This window comes from Sprattus sprattus (genome assembly GCF_963457725.1).
Source record: "Sprattus sprattus genome assembly, chromosome: 5".
Lineage (NCBI taxonomy): Eukaryota > Metazoa > Chordata > Actinopteri > Clupeiformes > Clupeidae > Sprattus > Sprattus sprattus.
In genome coordinates, this window is record NC_137924.1 from 18,380,155 (window position 1) to 18,404,256 (window position 24,102).

Consider the following 24,102-nt stretch of genomic DNA (forward strand, 5'->3'; position numbering starts at 1 on the left):
GCATCCCAGAGGTGACAAGTTAGCAAAGTAAAACATAGTGCTTCCCTAGCACATAAACTGCAGTCATACGTACAGGTAATACGAATCAATTAGTATTACAAATCATTTTAGGACTTAAGACAAACAACAAGAACAACAACAACAGCAATAACAACAATAACAACAGCACAAACAACAGTGATGCAACAATCCCTGTGGTCTCTCTCCCTTGCTAAGGTGAGGAGATAACACTCTGTGTACATCCTCCTCGTAACACTTAGCTCTAGTTTCTCCATGTTACACCACATTTAAAATAAAGACCTAAAGTAGTGCTGTCTACAGAGGCAAAACTTATTTAGGAATGTGCTTTAGGCTATTTTAGTTCTTTGTCCTCGTTAGGAGAGCGTGATAGATTACAGACATAAATATAGCCGACGAGCGGAGACAAATACGCATGGCTGAGTAGGACCTTCAGAAGTGGCACACCTAAAAACAGTAGTTGCTATTGGTCAATTCAAGTTGCGAGTGAAATGTATTGCACAGTTAGTTCCTCACAGAGGCTGCATTAAAAGAGGAGGGTGGGTCTGTTTGTACAGTAGACACTGATCTGGAAAACCACATGCACAGTTTCACGTATGCATCCAGACAGACACACAGGCACATTCACACACAAGTGCACTTGTACAGTATATATCGACACTCGACAGCCGCTCTCATCGAACTTCCTCACCTTTCGACAAACGGACATGCACGTGGACCAACAGCACATACTTAAGCACATCCGGCAAAGTATCAGCATTTACCATTGTACCATCAATACAGACGGGTCACCACCCCCGTACCACTCCCCAATAACCCCCCCACCCTATCCCCATGACCTGCCCCCCGGCACCATTCCCAGCCAACAGCGGGGGTCACAGTTCCCATCAGAGGCAAGAAACGGTGTTTGCCAGTAGGGGTGCGTCGTACACATACAGCAGCGTTGGTGTGTCGAAGAAGGGGGTCTGCGTCTGTGTCCCCCCACTGATAAGGGACGAGACCGGGGGCTGGTGGTGCTCCGGGCTGGGGAGATCTCTCCTCAGTGCAGGCTTCAACAGTGTTCAGCACATAAACCTCTTCAGTAAGAGTTTGTGTTTTCCTTTTTTTTTTCTCCTCCTCTTCAGCTGCAGAGAAGGAGGGAGGAAAGAAAGCTCAAAAAGAGGAGGTGATGTGCCAATGTGACAGTCGTCAGTGACAGCTCTGAAGTACTGTGAGGAGAGATGTCTTATTTCATCATGCAAGGGTGGAGATGACTTTATTCAATGGCTTTATGACTCAACAGGACAAAGTGGAACTAGTGCAGCCCCCGGCTGTCTGTCTGTCTGTCTGTTTGTCTGTCTGTCTGTCTAAAACACTGGCCGCAAAGACGATCCACGTCAAACTTTTATTACAAATGATGTAGTCATGCGATATAAATAAGCTTACCATTCAGGTAGAAATGCTTCCCCAGCAAAATTGTGTAAAACCAGGTGTGTGTGTGTGTGTGTGTGTGTGTGTGTGTGTGTGTGTGTTTGTTTGTGTGTTTGTGTGAGGGGGGGGGGGGGGGGGGGTGTAAGGGTAAAGCAACCTTTCTTTTGTTCATTGACTATGCTGGAATGGTACGTAAGTGCTCAATTTCCTGCCCACTCAAGCAAATCTAAACATCTAAATGAGATGGGATTGCTTGGTTTATTAGAGCAAACCTCGCTGGCATTTTAAATGGGTGAAAAAAAGGTGCACTGCGCTTGGCCTTACCTCTCTCACAAATCCCCCAGTCTGCTCACGGCTCACGGCTGCTCTCTCGACACCACCACACCTCTTCTGTGAGACACAGCGGCGAGGAGCTCGCTCAGGATCTCTTGCCGGATTTCGTCAGCGATGCTGTCTTTGATCTGAGGAAAGGTGACGTGTGGGGATGAAGTGGGGGAAGACGAGAGGAAGGGGGAGGGAGCCCAAAAAGAAAAAAGGCTGTTTGAGAGAGAGCAAAGAACAGAATGGCAGTGTTTTTTTGTGTGTGTAAAATCTCCTGGCTGGCCCTGGCCTAGCCTGGCACGGTGGCGTAAACACATGGTGGAGTTAAAAAGAGTGGCTGGCATCGCCAGGAACATACTGTTCCACACAATACACACACACACACACACACACACACACACACACACACACACACACACACACACACACACACACACAGAGAGAGAGAAAGAGAGAGCCATGAGAGAGGGAGGGAGAGAGAGAGAGAGAGAGAGAGAGAGAGAGACTGAGAACATCTCTCTCAAAATGCACAAAATCCTGCCAAACCTATGACATCATTCTAAAAGACACACGAGGGGAGACAACAATTATAAATTCACACACACACACAAAGTTGTGACTCAAAGACAGGTCCACTGATCAATTCCAAGTTTCCTTTAAAAGCTAAAGGAGGTGTAAGACAATTCGCCAGGGTCTTAAATGAAGCTGACAAATCTTTTTAATGAGCCGATCTAGGCAGTAGCGATGTTGTCACCACCGCACATCTGTCAGAGGAAAGGCAAGGACAGGAGGGAGGACATGTCTCAGGTGATGCCAAGGACATATTAAATGTGTTCAGGACAGAGTTGCTCCTTCCTCTTTGGCTCTCAGATGACCAATGAGGTGAAAGATACAGAGCCCCACTCTTTGAAAGAGAAGCTTCTAGAATACATTGTATAATACATAGCTCTTGTGACAGCGTAGCTAGTACCAGTACAGTACACTGTGAATGGCACTGTATAAATAACTCGAAAAGAACACCCATTTTATGCAAATACAAAGCATCAATGTGCTGCACACTAATACTTGTTGGTTAGCAAAAAAGTTGGTTTTGGAAATTGTTTTAGTTGGTTAGAGACATACGATTCAAAGGTTCTTCCCTGCTGAGAACCAATAGGAGGATGGCAGCCGAAGGGTTCTCAAGAGAATTCACTGGGTTCTTTTAGAAACAGGTATTATAGGCTAGGCCTCCCAGCTGCATCCCCACCCTGGGAGAGCTCTGCGGATGTGAGGCATGCTGGGAAGCATTAACACTCAGAGTGGACATCCCTCAGGCCGCTGACACTCACCTCTTTGATCAGCTGTTGCATGTGCGGGTTTTCTGCTCCTCTCTCGACTCCTACTCTTCCTCCTCTTCCTCCTGCTGCTCCCCCTTCCCATCCTCTCTCCTCCAGCAGGTGGGGTTGAATAGCTGCCTGGCTCCCCTGCATCCCTGTGATGGAGCCTCTCTCCATCCCATCTCCTTCATCTCCCTCCACCGTCACGGATGGCCCTTCTTCCCTCTCCGGGTCCAGAGGCTGCGAAGCCTCCACCCCGGGCCGTGGAGGAGGGGCCGGGGTGAGGCAGACTGTGGCCCGGTAGAGGCCTCCCTTCTGGGGTGACGAGTGTCCGGAGGCCCTGCTGCTCCTCGAGGGGCTGGCCGTGCCTGAGGAGCGCCCCGACATGGGGGTGGTGGCGCGACTGAGCCCCCCCTCGTAGCCCAGCTCAGACTGCAGGTACAGCTGCTCCCTCAGGAGGTCAGACAACTGGGGACACATGAAGAAAAAAAACAAATCAGACAAATAAAAACAAACACAAACGTGCACATGAACACACACACACACACACACACACACACACACACACACACACACACACACACACACACACACACACACACACACACACACACACACATATATATGAGCCTATATATAAGATATATTAGCCTGAAAGAAGAGCAGAGAGTTAATTCATAAGTGCGCACACACACATACACACACACACTAATATTGTTATGCGAGCCTGTAGCTGTGGCGGCACACTCACCGGCTCAAGGGCTGAAGAGTTGGACAGGCTGTCCAGACTCTGACCTCTGTGCATGGCCTGTAGGAAGAGTCACTCATTACAAGGGGACTAACAAACGAGGGTATGAGCAGCTTAAAACAGCCGTGTGGTAGTCTTAAAACATGAACCCTAGCCTTATCTCAAAGACAAAGCCAGCTAAGAAGTGATGGTTTAGGACTACAGTGACAGTGGTCCCAGTCTCTTGTCACACAAGGCTTTACATTATCATCATATTTTAAATAAGTTAACAAAAGAAAACCCTGAGAATTTTATTTGGGGTACAAATATGATTACAATTGTCACACTTTCAACAAGACAGGAGTTGATTTCATTTCAATTGAAAGGAGACTTGCTTACTGGATTCAGTAAAAAATATTGTTGTACTATGACAATGATGTTGGGTCTGTGAAGGATCCCCAAATGCGTAATGTTAAATTGTTCACACAACAGTATTTCTATGGTATGGAGATGCTGTAGTGGAAGACACTGACCATAGGGTGGCGGTAGAGGCCAGGATGCTGAGCGGCGCGGAGCTGCTCGTTGAGAGTGAGGAGACGATCCTCCACCTGCAGCTCCAGGTCCTGCAGCTCCTGCCTGACTGCACCACGCAGACGCTGCAGTTGCTCTGCCTCTAGCCTGATGGGTGTGGGGAGAGAGAGAGCGAGAGAGAAAGATAAGGTACAATGACAAACTTCATCTCCTCACGGTCATGGATATATACTACTGCAGAACATCAGGAATATATATATGGATGTCAGAGAGATAGAGAGAGACTGTTGAGGGGGAATATATTGGGTACCCATGAAGTAAGTATAATTTGGGACTAATAAGAGCATTATTTAACTCCATCGTTCACAATGAAATCTCCCTCTGATAGTTGTACATGTTTCTCTTCAGTTTGGTCTGTTGGACATTCTATATACTACACGTTTACAATTTAGTTCATAAATAGGATCTGCAAATCTTCCATAATCCACCAAATAACTGCAGTTATTAGTTTCAACTGCGAAAGAAGATTGAGTAAACGTCACAGCTAGACTAATCAAGTCAACTTTACGGTTGTGCTTCAAATACAACTTCTAGGCACCACTTCACTGGAGATCAATATTTGAATTAGTGTTTCCTTCCAGACACACTGAAAGCTATCAAACACTGTGCACACAACTGTGTAAATTAAGATGTTATTTCTCTGAGTGGCAAAAGAGAAACTAAATCCAAGATAAGTACATGTACACTTCCTTCAGCAAACCATGCTAGTTTCCTTTGATATGCACAAAATGAGCCTTAACAAATACAGACACTGAACTGTGGATTGCATCTATTGAGTGTCAGTAACCTCATCCGCATCTTAAACCACATACCACACCCAGTGGTCTAACAATACAGGGCCAGTAAGTGCAGCTTCACAGAAAAATCAGTGATAAGTGCGATAATGGCAAATTGCACAATGTGTGGACACACACAATGTGCAATCTATTAAGGCAACATCAAAGTTTCCTTGTATTACTCTCGATTATGTCAAACAAATATTTGAAATATTAAATATTTCTAGAAATGTGGCTTTTAAACGTAAAAGGCAAAACGAGAAGAAATGATAAATCTTACTGTTCCACAGATGAGCCTATTTGAACACACATAAATAAAATGCATTTGCTGCGGCAGACAAACACACACTGCACATGGCACCATCAAACTTTTACAACACAGATTGCGATGCAAACTGAAGTGTTTGTATAGATGTGTGTTGTTATATGAAGTAGTTCAACAGACAATAAAGCCTCCGCATATGAACACTCTATGAAGTGGCTTACACAGTCCCCACTCTGCATCACTAGCTTGGTGAGAAGTGCTCTGGAGCACACTTCACTTCAATGCCAATTTAACATGTCTGTCTGTCTGTCTGTCTGTCTGTCTGTCTGTCTGTCTGTCTGTCTGTCTGTCTGTCTGTCTGTCTGTCTGTCTGTCTGTCTGTCTGTCTGTCTGTCTGTCTGTCTGTCTGTCTGTCTGTCTGTCTGTCTGTCTGTCTGTCTGTCTGTCTGTCTGTCTGTCTGTCTGTCTGTCTGTCTGTCTGTGAGGAAGGCGTGATGGGTGAAAACATGATGTCTACAACAAAGAAATATCCTAGCAGGTGTACTATTAGGGCAAAACTGAACAAGGCTTGTCCTTTTCTACACAGAAGAAACACAGATCCCTATACACCCTGGCAGAAGACCATCAAGGATATGCGTGTGTGTTTGTGTGTGTTTGTGTGTGTGTGTGTGTGTGACTGAGTGTGTGTGTGTGTGTGTGTTGGGGGGGAGGGGGCTGGGTTGGGCAGATGATCAAGTTCTAGTATCAAAGAATCATACTACTTGGCATACATCAGTTTCTCTGACAGAGAGAGTGGTGAATGAACTGTACAGAGCTCTTGAAATTGGACTTTAAGGCCAGACAGGTGTCTGTGTCTGTGTCTGTGTCTGTGTCTGTGTCTGTGTCTGTGTCTGTGTCTGTGTCTGTGTCTGTGTCTGTGTCTGTGTCTGTGTCTGTGTCTGTGTCTGTGTCTGTGTCTGTGTCTGTGTCCTCACCTCTCCTCTTGACTAAGGTGCTGGTAGACTTGAGACTGCTGTCTCATCAAGGCCAGCTCCAGGTCCATCATCTGCGTACGGAACACACTTAGACTCCTCTTCCTAAGCTGCAGCTCCTGGAGCAGGGGTGGGAGAGAGGGAGGAAAGGCTCATTACAACTGATAACACACACAAACACATACGCATGCACACACACACACACACACGCACACGCACACACACATACTTATATATATAAACACATGCTAAAACAGACACAAACACACAGTTATAGCCACACACACACACATACACACATGCTTAAACACACACAAACACACACTGCAGATAAACTTAATCTCCAGAACACATTCATGTTTTTCAAGAAAATGACACAGTCTTGGGAATTATAAGAAAATTGATTTTAGCTCTTGACCACACCACTAAAAGGGGGACCAGAAATAGCCACAGGGGACCTTATGAAATCAAATTCCCTCTTCTAGGAAAATGTTTTCACAGAGAAAGGCAAAGGCTTACCTCATACAGCGTCTGGACAGAGCTCTGTGGACTGAAGGCATTGGTGAGAGGGTCTTCAGGACGTGGGGAAGAGCCCTGCCAAAAAACAACCACAAACCACACAGAGACTTTCAGGAAAACATGTCTCAAGGCAAACCACAACTAGCTCACGGTGTGTGAGTGTGTGTGTGTGTTTGTGTGTGTGTTTGTGTCCTTGTGGCTGTTTGTTCTCTGGGAGGGACAACCACATCAGAGCAAGAGCCTCCCTTATCACACAGCATGTCTCAGTTATGGTTAGGCCTGACATGGATGCTGTTATCAGTATCAGTATCTGTCATCAGTTAGAAGTCATGGGTTCCTCTTTCCTGGAAGTATGATACGGGTCATGCAAAAGGATATGGACATGGTCACATGCTCTGTATCAGCCACAAGATGTGTTTAAATAAACAATATATTAAAATGTGTAAAATAAATAACAAATATTGATTTAATAAAACCACACAGTGCCACCCAGTCACACTTGATGACTCCTGTTGTGTTCTGAGGAATGGTAAAGAAATTGTGTGTGCGTGTGCGTGTGCGTGTGAGTGTGCGTGTGCGTGTGCGTGTGCGTGTGCGTGTGTGTGTGCGTGTGCGTGTGCGTGTGTGTGTGCGTGTGTATCTGTGTGTGTGCCTGTGTATGAGCTTGGTACCCACCTGGGCCAGGCTCTGCACAGTTCCTCGGATCTCGTGCAGGACCCTCCTGAGCTGCATCTCAGTGGTGGAGGGGGCTGGCAGGGGTGCTGGCTCGTGGGGGAAGGGAAAACACGGAGGCCCAGAGTACTGTGGGTTGTAGGGCTGTCCGAGGCGACTAGGGGGTGGCATGCTGCTGGGCAGACTGTAGGGGGCGCTGTGAGGGTGGACGAGGGGACTGTAAGGAGGGATTGGAGAACTGTAGCGACTATCAGGCTGCTGCTGCTGAGGGTACTGGGGATGGTAGGGGGAGCTGTAAGGCGAAATGCCATGTCCTTGACCATAGGGGGTACTGTTGAGCATGCTGGTACTCTGCGGTGGCGTGAAGAAGGCACTCTGAGGCGGGTTGAAGAAGGGAGTCTGGGAGGGCGTGAAGGAACTGCCAGTGGGCTGGGGGAAGGCGCCGTTGAAGGAGGAGTGGAGGCTGTTGTAGGGCGAGCTGCCCGGCCCTGTGGGGTATGGGGAGTGGTAATGGGGGAGCTGGTGGTGGGGGAGGGCGTGATGGTGTGTGGGGGAGAGGGCGTGATGCTGGTTCAGGGTCAAGTTAGGCACGCTGCTCCAGCCGCCGGCCTCACTGAGCGGCCGGTGCGGCCAGTCGGGGGCGCTGTAGAGGGAGGTGTTGGAGTGGGCCAGGTGGCTGGGCAGGGTCAAAGGGTACGGGGGGATCCGTGAGAACGGCCCGTCCGTCGTGGCAGAAGCGGAGCTCCTGTCACCAGCAGGAGAGTTTATGATGAGAGTGGTTCGGCAGCTGGACTGCCCTTCCTCATCCTCCACCTCTTCTTCGCCCCCCTCATTGTGGCCTTCCTCTTTGATGGAGCCTTCCTCTAGCGCCCCCTCCGGTTCTGGAGTATAGTGATAGGCGAAGGAAGTTGGGGTGCGGTGCCGGATCGAGCCGTGTCCCAGCTGGATGCGGAGCGAGGAGACCACGCGTGAAGGGGTAAGCATGGGGGTGGGCAGCGAGCTGGACCGCAGCAGAGGGTTCCGACCTAGACGGGCCTTGCGAAGTTCCTGGGCCCGGGTCGGCGCCCGTCCAGCGCTGTCCTCACACACCGAAGAGGAGCGCTCCTGTGCCCGGTGCAGGGCTAAGTGGACCTGATCAGATACACCACGTCCGCTGGCGCCCATCACCTCACCTGCGCCATCTAACGAGACCCCAGCCTCTGCTTGAGGTAAGGCCTCTGTAGTAGACTGGTTGGCAGTGGTAAGACCAGGCTGATCCGCGGAACTGACTGGCTGGAGGGCTTTAGTGGCGGTCAGGCTGGAGATCTGGTGGACGTTGTACTCAGGCACCTCCTCTCCCTCCTCCTCCACCTCCACCTCCTCCTCCACCTCGCTGTGGGTCTCCAGCCCGGCCTGAGCGTCCAGGTCAAGGGGTGCAGTGTCGGCGGCCAGAGGGGTGGTGGGGTCACCTGCGTGGGACGTCACCGTGGTCTCGCTGTCGCAGCTATCTGAGCTGTCCTGCACCTGTTTGTGAAGGAAACGAGGATTAGAAACAAACTAGAGAGCTTTAGGCCATTCATCCTGTTCTTTCTCCATGCTCTACCCTTCCACATTTCACTAGTCGGGACAATTGTAAATATTTTATATTTAGAGAATTTAGAGAAGAACTACCACAAGTTGCTTCCATCCCATCACAAACCACACCCCTTAGATAAACCACTTTGTGTGTGAACTACTAATTCTACCTCAGCATTCCTAGTGACTCTGGGCCTTCACATGACCCAGGATGATTGAGAAGTACAGAAGCAATGCAAGTTATTTGGGATGACGTGGTGTTCAGGTAGCAGAAAATAATGCACGCTTGAGGGTGTAATGCTGGAGTAGCTGGCTGTTATTCAGCTTACATAGCAGTTGCCGCACATATATTTAGGCATTTAATATATAGCCCACAAAGGAAACACTTGCATCAGTTTAGAAAGAAGCTAACCTGTTTAAATGTCAGTGCTACTTTCTTTAGTCACGAACAAGCATAGCGTTGGATGGTTTGCTTGGTTACAATACATTTGTTGCTAAGGCTGTATCCTTTCGCTTGCTAGCTGTTTCAATGCTTGCCACATGTTATGTAACTAGAGAATTAATCGCGTTTGCACCACTTGGCAAAATGAAACAATGAGAGTTTATTTTATTCATTCTTTAGCTTGTCTGACAACTATCAACTGTTATTTATTATGGTTGTTATAGTTTTAAAATACATAATATAGATTAGTGTTTCCCAAACTTTTTACAGTCCCGTAACCCCCCCCCCCACACACACACACACACACACACTCATAAAAAAAAATCATGTAAACATGGAATGAGCTCCCGCTTCTCTACACAGGGCATCAGCGAGTAGAATTCTGACGAGGGAGCTAACCGTTGTGCCCATGTTTTGACTTACATACCTGTAGCTATTTTTGGCAGTGTAATTATTTAGCTGAACACTACAATGTATACATAAGTGTATTTTTGATATTGTGACTGGGCTATTCAGACTATTTAAGATGTCATATCTATTTATAGGTCAGTTTGAAAATGTAACGGGCAAATCACATATTTCCGTACCCCTGGGGGTACACGTACCCCAGTTTGGGAAACACTGAATGATTAAACTTTTTTACCAGATCTACTTTATAGGTATCCTGTTATACAGAATATATCGCCAATCAGACAAGAGGATCTCTCATCAGTGGGGTATAAAGCGAGTTAATTACCTTCAGATAATTAGCTGAGCAATCAGTGGAGGGGTCTTCAGCAAATCCACTACTGTCAGACTGCTGGCTGGCTGTCCTCAGCAGTTCTGTGGAGACAGACAAATATTTATAATCCTGAATAAATCAGATAACCAATGAGCCTAAACAGGCTCTTACAAGACTCATAACTATAAACAAAAGGACTTCATATTTACTGACCAATAAAGGCCTCTCAACCAAATCTAAGACAGCTGTATACTTTCTGTTTAGGGAGCAGTGGTTCAGCACAAGCATACCTGATTTAAGGTGCTATTAAATTCTCATTATCTTCCTGAGTAGACACGTTTGAAATGAGAAATGAGGGGGGAAAAACATTCATGTTGAACGGTCAACTCTGTCAAGTGCTACTCTGCAGCGCTACCGAGCAGTACACAAAAAGAAACTGCCACAAGGGGGCAGACTTGGATCAGTTCTGGAGATCAAAGCCTAGTCTCAGGGGGTATATTCTACCGAGGGTACTGAGGGGGCATTATGGAATGTTTTTGAGCTGATGCACATTAAGACTTAATGACTTTACCAAAGTAGTTTTGTCCCTAAGAAAAAGAGGTTAGTTTTTAACTGGTCAGGCAAATTAGATTGACGTGACCTGTATTCTTAGCAGCAAATGTTCTGCATTTAGCACAGGCTTAACTCAATCCCTTAATCAAGAATAGTCTTTGAATATCTGCTTTCACTTGAATAATCAAAGGCTTGAGGCCACATTGTTTTGGAAAATGGCATAAGAATTTAATTAAATAAAACTGTTTATAACACTTGTTTGTCTCAAAGGGCAAAAGCACTGTGGCTTTACGTAACTGCAGAACCATGAGGAATATATTTAAGCCTCAAATACCCTGAAACAGCTAAAAATAGCTGACTGATATTGGCTGAAGGCACCGTTGATAAGTCTCACAATAGACAGGGTTAAGGACAGACAGCATTCCTGGCATATTCAGTGCAGTGCTTCTGGTGTTTTGCGGAGAAGCAGGTTTCACTGCAGGGCAAACTCACCACTGCCAGCTCGAGAAGTACTGCGTGTGCCAGGCTCGTCTTCCTGCAGCTGCAAACAAAGACAAACACATTAGAATCACTCTTTTAATACAAATTTAGAACATTTCAGACTTAAAAACAACTGTTTCAATTATTTCACACATTTAAAGCATTTAACCACAAACAACTGCTCAACCTTGGTGTTCAACACAAATTTAGTTATATGTCAGACTGTTTTCTCAGCTACCCTGTGCAACATAAAATCCACTGTGGACACATTTTCTTCGACTTGATAATTAAGCTGTCCACTGCATCACCACAAAACCGAGTCACGTACCACCAGGCATTAGAAAGACAAAACCAGTCACTTCTGCCTATTCTCTAAGGGCAAACATGTTCCCGTGCTTCCTTTATTTTTAGCTTCATGTCACGACCTGTGGCTTTCTCACAATGCTGTAACCACAGCGATACTGTGGGAGTAGTATTGGATGTGGGAGTATGGGAACAGCCCGCCTTCTCCATCCGGCGTGGGTGGTATCTACAGCCTTAAGCACTAACCCAGAGACTAGTTCTATGTGGTGGCATAAGTCAAACGAAAACAGACTGAAGCGAGGCGAAACAGAAACAGGCTCGAGTGGTTTCTCTACCTCGTCCATCTCGAAGGACTCGCGGGCCTGAGGGGAGGTGCGGAGGTGGTCGAGGAGCGGGTTGGGCAGCAGGTTGGACGGCTCTTTGTCCGGCGTGGAGGTGATGGTCCTCTGGAGGTCCCGCTTGCTCCCCAGCTCCTCTGCCTCGCTCCCCGCCAGCCCGCTGTCGCTCTCCTCCGACGCCACGCTGATGCTCACCAGCACCGGGGTCTCAACGCCCAGCACCAGCCCCCCGTTAACGGAGCCCAGGTGTGGGGAGGTGGCGACGGCGGGGGCGTTGGGGGCTTCTCCGTTGCTGGAGCTTTCGGTGCTTCCGTGCAGGGCCTCCTCGTCCACCGTGGCCAACGGGGGCGAGTCCTTCTTCCTGTATGCCTTCTGGGTCTTGACCTCTGTGGGGCTCAGGTGCTCTTCGGCTGCGGTGCCCCCGAGCCTCGGGCTGCTGGTGTCAGGATTCGTCACCGCGGCAACACCCTCAGCCCCCTCGGCCGAGCTGGCGAGCAGGCTGTTGCGCGTGAGGCTCTTCTTCAGCATCTTGACGGCGTTGAGGGTGGAGGGGGTGCGGTTGAGAGGCGGCGGCTCCTTGGCTTCGGCCTCGGGCTCCACGATGTTGCCGATCTTCTGCATGGGCAGGCCCGACACCTGCGAGTAGAGTGACGAGAAGGCATTGGCCACCGTGGTCAGCACCTCGATCTGCCGAAAACGACCTTCAAAACAAAAGACAGAGAGAGAGAGAGAGAGAGATGTAAAACATTCCAGGAGGCTTAGTCATCAGAATGCAATGCTTTTGTAAAACAAACAGCCTGAAAGTATTCTTAAAATACCCACGCCCAAAATACTCAGCTCAGAAACAGCACCGTTGATAAATTTAGCAGCAGAGATGATTAATGCTGTGCGGAAGGGAAAGGTGTCAGATCATAGAGAAGTACAGTACATGCAGCACACTACACTGGGATGGGAGGGGCGCCAGCCTCTCCTATTTATCCCCCGTTCACAGCCTTACAAGGCACTGGGAGACAGACACAAAGGCAGGAAGATGAATGCCATGTACATAGATACGAGGAGTGAAGGGGAGGAAAAAAGGCCCCACTTCATTTCCTTTGACATGCGTGTAAGTGTGATATGACATGCTACATTAAGCCAGCCAGGCCGGGGAATTTATCACTTTCTCTGCAGACTTTTCCTGCAGTCGCAAGAGCCCACTGAGTCAGCAAGACGGACACCGAGGCTGAGAGAGGGAAAGGCACTGGCAACACAAAAAAGGGACTGAATGTCTTCAGTCGTCTTAAAAAAAAAAAAGGAAAAAAAACACACAAAAACAACTCTCTTTTTTCTTTTTCCAACAAGGGGAAGAGGACACGTTCTCTGGTTGATCAGAAGACGCAGGGGGACATTTTTTCAGAGAGGGAAAACAGCACTTACATAAGAAAAGTCAACATGCCTATGGGAGAGCCATGCACCCCGACTCCAGGCGGTCTCACAGATCCAGCGGGTTATGAAATGTCCCCAGTGCTGGGGTAGTGTGTGTATGTGTGTGTATGTGTGTGTGTGTGTGTGTGTGTGTGTGTGTGTGTGTGTGTGTGTGTATGTATGTGTAGGCTGGGGGTTTGGGCTATGAAGCTTTATGAGACCTTTGATATTTAAGACTGCTCCACGCTCTGCTTTTCCGAGCCAATGCATACAGTTGGTTGCAACTTTAGCCAAATTATTATACATAACTGTCTCCTATAATTATACACAGATGCACCCTGTGCAGTTTAAGGTCCTTCTTACATCATTAGGACTAGCCGAGAAAGACTATACTACACTACACTACACACATTAGTTGTGTCAATGCAGGACGACGCATAGTATACATAGTATTTTGCAGAAACACAAAGGGAAATGATTGACAGACACTGCCATCAATGACCAGCACTACTGGCTAGAGCAGAGGAGAGTTATGTAATCAGCTATCAGGTCCCAGCGTGCGCGAGAGGCCAGGGCCCTGAGGCCGGTCTGCACAGACCCCAAGCCTCCAGCCACTTCAAAAGAACAACAAGGGCCCTGTTCCGGCCTGTTCACACATCCTCACGTCCCCGTGTTTCTCTCCCTCGCTTTCTCTCTTCTGTTCCTTCCTGTTTCTCTCAGGGCCTGATTTGTGGCACCCTTTCTTTGTCCGGTCATTGCCAGTTTCACAAGAGCTATGCAAATGTAGGGCACAGCTCGGGAAACTGGCAGAGGGTTGGCACCCCCCTGGCAGCAAGTGAGTGAGCAAGTGAATGAGAGACAGAGAGAGAGAGAGAGAGAGAGAAAGAGGGAGACAAGAAGAGAATCGGGTCTACCCCTTCTCCAATGCCTGCCATGCCATGCTGTGTACCCATGCAGACAAAGGCCCTCTTGTGCTCTTGGGCTTCTAGCTCTGTCTCTGGCCCTCTGTTTGTCTGTGTCTCTCTGAGAGGCTACTGGATGGACGTGGGCTTTGGGGAGTAGAGATGGGGTGAGAGAAAAGAGAGAGAAAAAAAAAAGTGTTGTGATGTGGAAGAGACGTGGTAGGTCGTGATCTGAGTCATCTAACTGGCCAGACCCCAATTAATTGCTGTGCAAACGTGCATGCACACACACACACACACGCGCGCAAACAGAGAGACATTTTTCCAAGTATTTATAGTTTCCTTTTCCCGTTTAGAGGGAGATTTCCCGAAAAATAACAAAAAAAACTAATTTAGCAACAAACCTCAACACTTGTTTGTGAATGACATTGCACACATACATACACATACAAACACAAGCACACACACATACAAACAAACCAAAAAAACAAACAAATAACTCCCCCCCCCCACCCCTCCTCATATTGTACACCCACGGACACTACTTCGCCTGCAGACCTACTTGTCAGGGCGTAGTTGGGGTTCTCCAGCTCCATGCGCTGCAGCTGGGCGCTGAGGTAGACCTTAATGTCAATGCCACGGGCGCCGGACGAGCTGTTGAAAAACCGCGAGGGCACCTTGGAGGACATGTTGGGCTCCTCGCGGCCGAAGCCCAGGTTGTAGAGGATCTCCTCGGGGTCCTCCTCGTACAGTTCCAGCAGCTCCGACACGCTGACAGAAGACAGACCACTAATACACGTTAGAGACGGCCGCGCATGCAGGTCGCCATTACACATCGCCTGAGTGTGCATTAGAGGTTGGATGCAGAAACTCTCTAAATGACACGTCCAGGGGAATGTTCAACAAAGCAGGTTTAGAGGTTAACTAGATAGCTGCACTACAAAACCCCCAACGCTTTCTTACTTAAGTCTGTTTTTAAGTCTGTACATAAGTCTGATTTGGGAATTTGTCAGGTATTACATCAGCTGGCTAACTGGCTAATATTGGCTAATATTACTACCTGGAATACTCCCCTGAGCATGGCCCAGAACCATAACTGATGACTAACACAATAATGACTAAACCAAGGCCACACACACACACACACACACACACACACGGCAAAGCAACAGAGAAACCTGTTCTGCACTGTTTTGTACCTGGACACTGTAGTGTTGCTCTTGCCGGAGCCCGTGGAGTTCATGCTCCTGCCTTTCTGCTTGAACTGAGTGCGCTTCTCCTCGGCTGGCACCCCATAGCTGACAGACACACAGACAGAGAGAGAGAGAGAGAGAGAGGGAAAGAGAAAAAAGAGAGGGGGAAGGAAGAGAAAGACAAGTCAGAGGATGAGGGTCAGCTATAGGTAGAACCCCCTCAGTTACGCCGCCACAGACGGTGAGCAGAGAGAAGGGAGACTGACACACACACACACACACACAAAGACATAAATGCACATACAGACACACACCCACATTCACAGACACGTAAACAGACATAACATACAGACATAGACACCTACATACACAGACGTACATGCACAGACAGACAGACAGACAGACAGACAGTCAGACAGACAGATCCATCTTAAGGGGGCTCACTTACCATGGGACCTCAGCTTTGGTGCCGTTGGGCTGGAGGTGGTTGGCTGCAGTGGACAAGAGAAGAGGAACAGTATGAGAGTGTAAAAGTGGAGAGAAGATGAAGAGTATGAGAGAAAAAGAGGGAAGCATGTGAGAGGTGTGAGAAAGAGGAGGGCATGAGCACAGAAATCAGAGTCAGATGGCTTTAAGGTCAGGCACCACCCAGCTCCCACATGCTGCCGCATACCAGTGGCTTTCCTTGCTAAACTACACACACACACACACACACACACACACACACACACACCACACACAGACACACACACACACACACACACACACACACACACACACACTCAAACAGAGACGTCTTTCCAAGTATTTTTAGTTTCACAATCCTTTTCCTGTTTAGAGGGATGAGACCTTGCCCGGAAAATAAGAAAAACACTTTGCGCAACAAATGCCAACACTCATATGTTAATGACACAACTGCAACTTGCACAGTGTAACTGTATCCACCTGAAATCCTCAGGGACCTAGACTGATGGTAAGCGCTGGAGCTCTGGTCTCTCTCCAGGCTTGCTCTGCAGATCAAGCCAGGCTCTAGCTCCCACTGGTGGGGAAGAGAAGTGCAGAGGGCTGCATGCATTTACCACCACCTTCACCCACCCCAAAGCATTAATACACACACACGCACACACACACACGCACACACACACACACACAAACGCAAACACACACACAAACCAAACACACACACACAAACGCACACACACACACACACACAAACAAACACACGCCCTGGAGGACCGTGGATCAAAGGCACCATTTTCCACTGAATTAGGCTTCATCCTCGCAGGAGTGCCGCTTTAGAGGGATCAACGCGGCCTTCCATGCTACACTGCGCTGCCGCCTACACATACTAGCTCCCAAGTGGAGCGGAGCCGAGACGTGTAGAGCCAGCCAGCTTGGACACGCCTGCCCCCCCCCCCCCACACACACACACACACACACACACACACACACACACACACACACACACACACACACAGGTGGTTGGAGAGGCAGACCTGGCATCTAATGACAGCGAGACAATAGATGCCCCCGCTGTATGAGATGCTCTCCCACCCCGGACCACCATCCCGTGTGTGTGTGTGTGTGTGGGTGTGTGTGTGTGTGTGTGTGTGTGTGGTTGTGTGTAGCAGAGTGGGCATGTTGATTGGTTACTGTTGCAGCCCACTATAACACTACCATGACAGTATATGCAATACAGTCCTCTCTGAGTGTGTAGTGTGATATTAGTCCTCTCTCAGTGTGGACAGAGAAAGCCAAGGCAGACCTGTGAGCTGCGCGTGTGTGTTTTCTGGCCAAATGGAGCCTTTACACAGCAAACACACTCTTTAATTATTTATCCCCTGCGCTCTCACGCTCTCCCTCCCTCCCACACACACACACACACACACACACACACACACACACACACACACACACACACACACACACACTCACCAGCCAAGAGGTCAAGAGGAGGGCAAAAGCATGAAGGGGTGAAATGGGAGATACCTTATCTGATCTCACAGCCCCCCAGTCCTTTGAAAAAAGAATACCAAATATGTACGCGTGTATATGTGAGTGCCCGTTCTAGTAAGAAGCAGTAAGAAGCAAAAAAAAAGGAAGAGAAAATTCCAACAGGATGAAGTGCTCAAACCAGGAGCTCTCTCTTAACAGGACTGTTAAGGGATTGAATTCCAAGACAAAACACAACACTCATTCTCCCTCCTTGTGCTTGTTTGACAGCACGCTTCTCTTATCGGCTCAGCTCCATCCGCACACCGTCGCTAAACCGTCAAAACACTCGGGCAGGCTCTGAACAAGGCAACGTACTTGAAAGTAATTAGGGGCTCTATTGAGAGGAAGAAAAAGGAGAGAGACAAAGAGCGAGAGAGAGAAAATGAATGAAGAGGGGAGAGATAGAGAGAGAGAGACAGAGAGTGAGACAGAGAGAGGAGGTTGGAAAGAGGTGGACCAGGACTCACCCTCAGCTCCCAAGGAAAGGTCGTCTTCAAAGCTGCAGCCATTCTTTAAAACTCCTGTGAAACCCAGAGCACAGCCGTCATGGCTCAATGATGCCACCAAATACATGCAGCCAAAACCGGCAAACCTCAGCTGTCGGAAACACGGCAAACTGAGAAAAGGTTTTGAAAGCATTCAATTAACACACCAACACACACACACACACACACTGTCCTTACTCCCAGACACCCATACAAGAGCTATCGCTCAAGGCGAATGCCAAGGCAAACATGTACGGTCCACCCTCAGCCGTTTAGCTTCCTGCTGGACTTACATTGTGAATGATCAACACGCGCTACCGTATCATATTCCTAGGGTGTAAACGCACAAGTGTGCTTTTCAGCTCCGCTTCGGAGACCTGAGGTCATTTCTGGTTGAGGTAGAAGGGTTGTGGGACTTCAACAGATGATCCCTAGTCCCAGTGCAGTATGTGTGTGTGTGTGTGGGGGGGGGGGGGGGGGGGGGGGGGGATGGGTGGGAGTGTGTGCTCTTGGTGTGTTCACTCCAAAGTTCACGAGGTGTGGTGGGTTGATGCGGAATCACTTGACAAGCGGATCCTAGCGCTGAGTAATCTTATCGCCTTATGACCTACCCTACAGACTGCAGGGGTTGTGAAAGCGAGGAGGAACAAGTTCCGACACCATGACCGGGACACACACACACATTTTTGCTCTGACTCTCTCTCTCACGCACTCTCACTGACACCCTAACATACACACACAGTGTTTTAGTGTAACTCACCCTTGGTTGGTGTTCCACTCTGTTCATCCAGAGAAGCCCCCAGGGGAGTCCTGCAGACACAATAGATACACGTCATTCCACCCACTCTGCCAGCTCTCTCTCAGACACACACACACACACACATCTCGTTTCCAAAACAGCGCCATATTTCACTCATATTTCAACACACAGCCCACACACTTAATAACTCCACCACCACACCTATCAGTTAACAGTGGCGCCACTCCATACCTATAAAAACAATACGTATGTACTGACAAACACACACACACACACACACACACACACACACACACACACACACACACACACACACACACACACACACACACACACACACACACACACACACACACACACACACACACACACACACACACACACACACACACACACACACACACACTCTTGCTCTCCCTCAAATACACTCATTCTACAAATTCTATATACCCTAAAAGAAATGCCATTACGGAAATGCCATTAAACAGCTGTAGCTTAACTGCCCAAGCAAACTTACAATCCACCACCATCATACTCTCCTGCCTCTTTCATGAAGCCAGTTTGTAACGCTTCAGCGTCTGTAAACGTTGTGAGGAAAAAAAAAACAGCAACCCATGCAAGTCTTTTGAGGCTAAAAATAACTCAAGCGACACATTACACAGGCATTACACAACTCCGACAGGGGCGCTCCAGTATCGATCAAAAAATGGCCTCAAGACAAAAAAAAAAAAGATGACTGCCTGGGTCCAGGAAAGACTATGGCAAAATGCACACCCTGTTTCTAGACTCAAGGCATCAACAAAGTCTGTTGCCAGTGAAGACTGACACGACAATCAACCAATGACATTCAGCCAAACTGACTATGAACACAGCGCTAAAGAGATAGCAAAAGGCAGCTGATGAGGGTTCAGGAAGGGTGGCCAAGATCCCGTCCGTTCACTTCTGTTCTGGTATTGTGGCAGAGGTTGGGTGTGTGTGTGTGTGTGTGTGTGTGTGTGTGTGTGTCTGGGGGGGGTGGGGGGGGGGGGGTCATGGGGGGGCGGGGTTAAAGGAAAACTTTGGGATTTTCAAACCTGGGCCCTATTTCTAGATCTTTTTGGGTCGACAATTTGACAAGGGACACTTTACAATTCAAATCAGTCCAATATTGTGTTACAATGCAGTGAACCAACAACCGGGTTGCTAAATGGTTGCACAATGGAATCCTATGAGGCAAGCATCTGCGTCAAAGTAAACCACTTTTTCGCCACTGACAGGCTCAAAAATGTTATTTTAAGTGTCTGACAACATCTTTACAGTTATTGAGCTAAACAGATGCAGGTGTATCTCTGTAGGGATCCTAAAGCATGTCCGAGCTACTCTCTCCAGCAGCATGAAACCGTATGGAGGATGGCCATTTGGCTGGGCCAGTAGAGGCAGGAAATCTCACCTCGTCCCCCCACCAATGAAAAAATAAATAAAAAAACATCAAGGTCAAATATTTAGAAGAAATACTGACAACTTTTGTGGTTGGATGTACAAGGGGCCCAGAGAAAACTATGTGACAGAGAAAACTATGAAGCCAATGTGAACCAGGAAGAGATAGTTCATCATGGTCTCCCTCCCAGCTTTTTTTTTTTTTACTGTAATGCCGTGTTCACAAGGAAACTCAAAATGTACAGTGCCGAAGACAAGACATAAATGTAAATTAGAGAGTGGGGGAAGTAGAGTGAAAAGAGAGTGGGAAAGAGAAAAAAAGGAAGAGATAGAGAGAGAGAGAGAGAGAGAGAGAGAGAGAGAGAGAGAGGGAGGGAGGGAGTGAGGGAGATCAAGTGAGAGAGAGGCATAGACAAAGAGAGAGTGAGAAATAGACCGCCAGAGAAAGAGAGACAGAGTGAGAGAGAGTGAGAGAGAGTTCTCCTTGCCAGAGACTTTAGAAAATCCTTGATGTTCTGTTCACTGAGCCTGTCTGGCTACTTAGAATGCAAGTGTAACCGTGAACATTGTTCTCATCATTTGCATTTGAATATATGAAGTTGCATAATGTTGCACCACCCTACCTGCAGTCCTGGAGCCAGCTTGCTATTTTGTTGGGTATACGGCCTAAAAAAAAAGGAAAGAAAAAAAAATGTTAAAACTAAATGACCACAAAATGAATTAAAGTATGTACATAAGCAATGCAAAAAAATGTTTGTACTGCCAAGGCTCATCTTAGTAAGTAAAAAAGGACGCTACCACTGTGCCAACTGAACTCCTCCTCTGGCAAAAGAAAGCGAGCAGTTAAGGCTGTTTATTGAATCTTAATCATTTTATGGCGGCTTGCATGGAGCTGTGTCAAGAAAACGATGAAAAAGCCAAAGCCTCTGTAATCTCAAAGCTATTGCCTTCTGCACTTCATCAGTCTGTGCTTACACCAGAGCATTTTTGCTGAGGCTCAGCAGAGTACTAAAAAACTTTTCACCCTCCTGGAGTGTGTGTGTGTGTGTGTCTTAAGATGTCAGGTCAAACTCAAGCCCAACAGTGCATGTGTAAGAATGATGCAGGCGTAGATCATCTCACCACTATTCCCTCTGGAGTGAATTATCCCAAACAATTATCACCAAGCATTTTTTTCTCCTTTCTTGCCACTTAACAGACCCCTACAAACCACAGCCCTCCTGCCACGAACAAATGTTATGGCATCCCTCAGATTTGGGAAGAAATTTCACAAGTCTGAGGTTTGCCAATCAGTGGGATTTAGACACCAAGGGAACACATGCCTTCTCTCTCTGCTGATCCGACTACATCACCAAGCATTACCCAGCATTCCTCTGCAACTTGCCTAAACATTAATAATTCGATGCTTACAAATTGTTACAACCCTTCAAGCTACTAAAATGCAGGCACCTTTGGGGCACAGGATCAAATCAAGCTTTACCGTAGCCAAGGAAGCATTGTCAGTCAGTAAGCAGAACTAACCTCAGTGTAGTTCCTTCAGTAGTTTCATTACAGCTCAGCATTTCTCTGTGCAGTGCAATCTGGACCTTTAAAGCCAGAGGCTGGATATGTGTGTGCAGTGTTCTCCAAACCTTTAAAGCCAGAGGCTGGATATGTGTGTGCAGTGTTCTCCAAACCTTTAAAGCCAGAGCCTGGATATGTTCTGTGCGGTGTTATCCAAACAAATCAGAGTCTGGACATATTTTGTGCCACGTTTTCCAAGTATATCAAACTCTTGCCTGGGTATGTTCTGCACATTGTTCTCCTAACCTATGAAGCTAAGCAGACTGCTAACAAGGAGTGTTGGTGTTGGTGTTATGAGGGTTAGCGGACCTACCTGGCTCTTCGGCAGCGGAGGGCTTCTCTTCCATGGACTTAGCGGGCACTGGCTCTTCAGACCCGTCATCCTGGGACTCAGGCCCCTGCCAGGAGTCTCGGCTCTGTGCCCAGGCCCTCCTTTTCATGGTGGCAGCCTTCCATGGGTGGTCACGCCCGCTCAGTGGTTCACACTGCTCCATGTCCATCTGCGCTGGCTCTCTCTCTCTCTCTCTCTCTCTTGCTCGCTCGCTCCCGCTCTCTCACGCACACAGCGTGTGTGTGTGTGTTACCACAGCAGGGGGCAAGTTACCTGGGGAGGGAAGACAGAGATAGGAGATCAGGCTCAACATCACATGACGGCAGTCCTGAACATTCCCTCAACTGGCGCGTGTATGTGTGTGTGTGTGTGCACACGCGCAGACACACAGACACACACACAGACACACAGACACACAGACACAGACACAGACACACACCTCGATTGATGTCTAGTTTACAGAGAGGTGCTCCGTTACATCACATAGGCATGCAAGGGACATGGCCGTCATTGCAAGATGTGCATCCCGTGAACCAACCTCGTAAAAGTCAAAATATTATTCCTCATATGTTTATATGGGTAAACTCTTCTTAGTATGTCACCCAACAGACCCTCACAAAATGTACAGTACAGAGAGAAGTCTCTGTGAAAACACTTTGAACTTCTGATTTTTTTTTCTGGCCTATATATGGCTGCATGCATTGCACACCCACCAATACAATGCATGCACACAGAAGACAAACCTTCAGAGGCAGGATCTCACAACAACATGCATAGAAACATGCAAATACAAGCAACGCACACCAAAAACAAAACAACATATTAGATAACCTCTTACCTAAGCAAGCTTTAAAAAACAACAACAAATAAACCCAAGTAAACCCATTAACGTTTAGGGCAGTATTCTCTGAAGGGGACGCTGGTGGTAATTCTAATAAGAAGAGATGACCGAACAGGCTGAGGAGAAGTGACCAATGCCTCAGTGTTCGTCCTTCCCACAACACCAAAGGAGCTAATGCGCCGGCGCTGGCCGCATGGGAAGCTGCACCGTACGGCGGGATCTCCGACTGGGATAGATGGTGGAGCTAGAAGTCAGAAAACAAGTAGAGCAGGAAATGTCTGTTTAGCTAAAAGATTACAAGCTGGTGCCGAGTCATTTCCTGTTTTTTGGGGCCCGCCGCTCTTCTGAAGGAATCGGACAGGGAGAGTCGGCCAAGTGGGATGGATTTATCATTCAAGAGTATAATCTCCAGAGGCTCAAATAGGAGCTATTATTAGGGCATGCCTATTTCCAGAGCCATTTTCATAAGCAAGCAGGAACTAGACTCAGAGGCCCTGTAAATACAAATGAAATCAACAAAGCACGTGATGGGGCTCGACGTGGCATGAGGACCAGAGAAATCAAACAAGGGAGCGCGTGCGTTTGCTCTGAACCAACATCCCGGTGTCTGGTTCCAGGCCCGGCACGACCGACCGCGTGAGTCAATGCAAACTGGATGCCGTGCGTCTATCCGACCATGACGCCCACACACTGCCCTCCCTCCGCGGTTTCACTGCGCTCCGTCAGACAAGTAGCAGCGCAGACAGCACCACAAAGCAGAGGTCATATAATGTAGCGCCGCTCGCATACTGCAACAGGACTCATCGCAATGGTTCTGGCTTATTCTCAGGCAAATCCAGTGACTCATCTGGAAAATGCTTAATGATTATGCACTCTGTGACTTTCAATGCAGTCGTCAATGAATGTCAGCGCTCCCAGGAATTCTCTCTCCCTACTGACAGGAAAGCTTACATATGGGCAAAGTTTGGAACATCAAGGCACCTCTATCAGTTCATATCATATTTACGAGGATTACTGAAACTCATTAAAATAAAACACAAACAGAGGGTTCCTCATTGAGTATTTACATTGGTACCTAGCAAACCCCAGACAAACCAGTGTGTGGGTGTGTGTGAGTGTGTGTGTGTGTGTGTAGTCTTACCAGTATGCGTGGAAACTCTTGACATACAAACTGATGTCTTTGTTGGGGATGCTCAACAAACAAATTAAACAACCATTGCCGGCAAAAGAGGAAAT

General features: G+C 47.8%; 1 protein-coding gene across 1 annotated transcript; it reads right to left on the bottom strand.

The window, feature by feature from the left end:
- Window positions 1-940: 940 nt before the first annotated feature.
- itprid2 (ITPR interacting domain containing 2) lies at window positions 941-22,111 on the bottom strand. Its single transcript, XM_080839695.1, has 18 exons — window positions 22,008-22,111; window positions 20,755-20,797; window positions 18,716-18,765; window positions 17,938-17,991; window positions 15,924-15,966; window positions 15,482-15,580; window positions 14,845-15,071; window positions 11,974-12,677; window positions 11,348-11,396; window positions 10,319-10,404; window positions 7,590-9,089; window positions 6,915-6,989; window positions 6,399-6,514; window positions 4,326-4,470; window positions 3,817-3,873; window positions 3,078-3,533; window positions 1,753-1,889; window positions 941-1,142 (listed from the first exon to the last, which is right to left on the bottom strand). Exons 1-17 carry the CDS (start codon window positions 22,039-22,041, stop codon window positions 1,785-1,787), a joined length of 3,843 nt encoding a protein of 1,280 aa, XP_080695821.1. The 5' UTR covers window positions 22,042-22,111; the 3' UTR covers window positions 941-1,142; window positions 1,753-1,784.
- Window positions 22,112-24,102: the final 1,991 nt, after the last annotated feature.

What these genes read in the sequence shown, in the direction of transcription:
- itprid2 (XM_080839695.1), bottom strand. Translation starts at nt 22,041, where the DNA reads ATGGAAGAGAAGCCCTCCGCTGCCGAAGAGCCAG. An exon ending in CCCCAACTACGCCCTGACAA is followed by an intron (nt 12,678 to 14,844) that starts GTAGGTCTGCAG and finishes TTTGTTTTGAAG; the next exon opens with GTCGTTTTCGGCAGATCGAG. An exon ending in TACTTCTCGAGCTGGCAGTG is followed by an intron (nt 10,405 to 11,347) that starts GTGAGTTTGCCC and finishes CTGTCTCCACAG; the next exon opens with AACTGCTGAGGACAGCCAGC.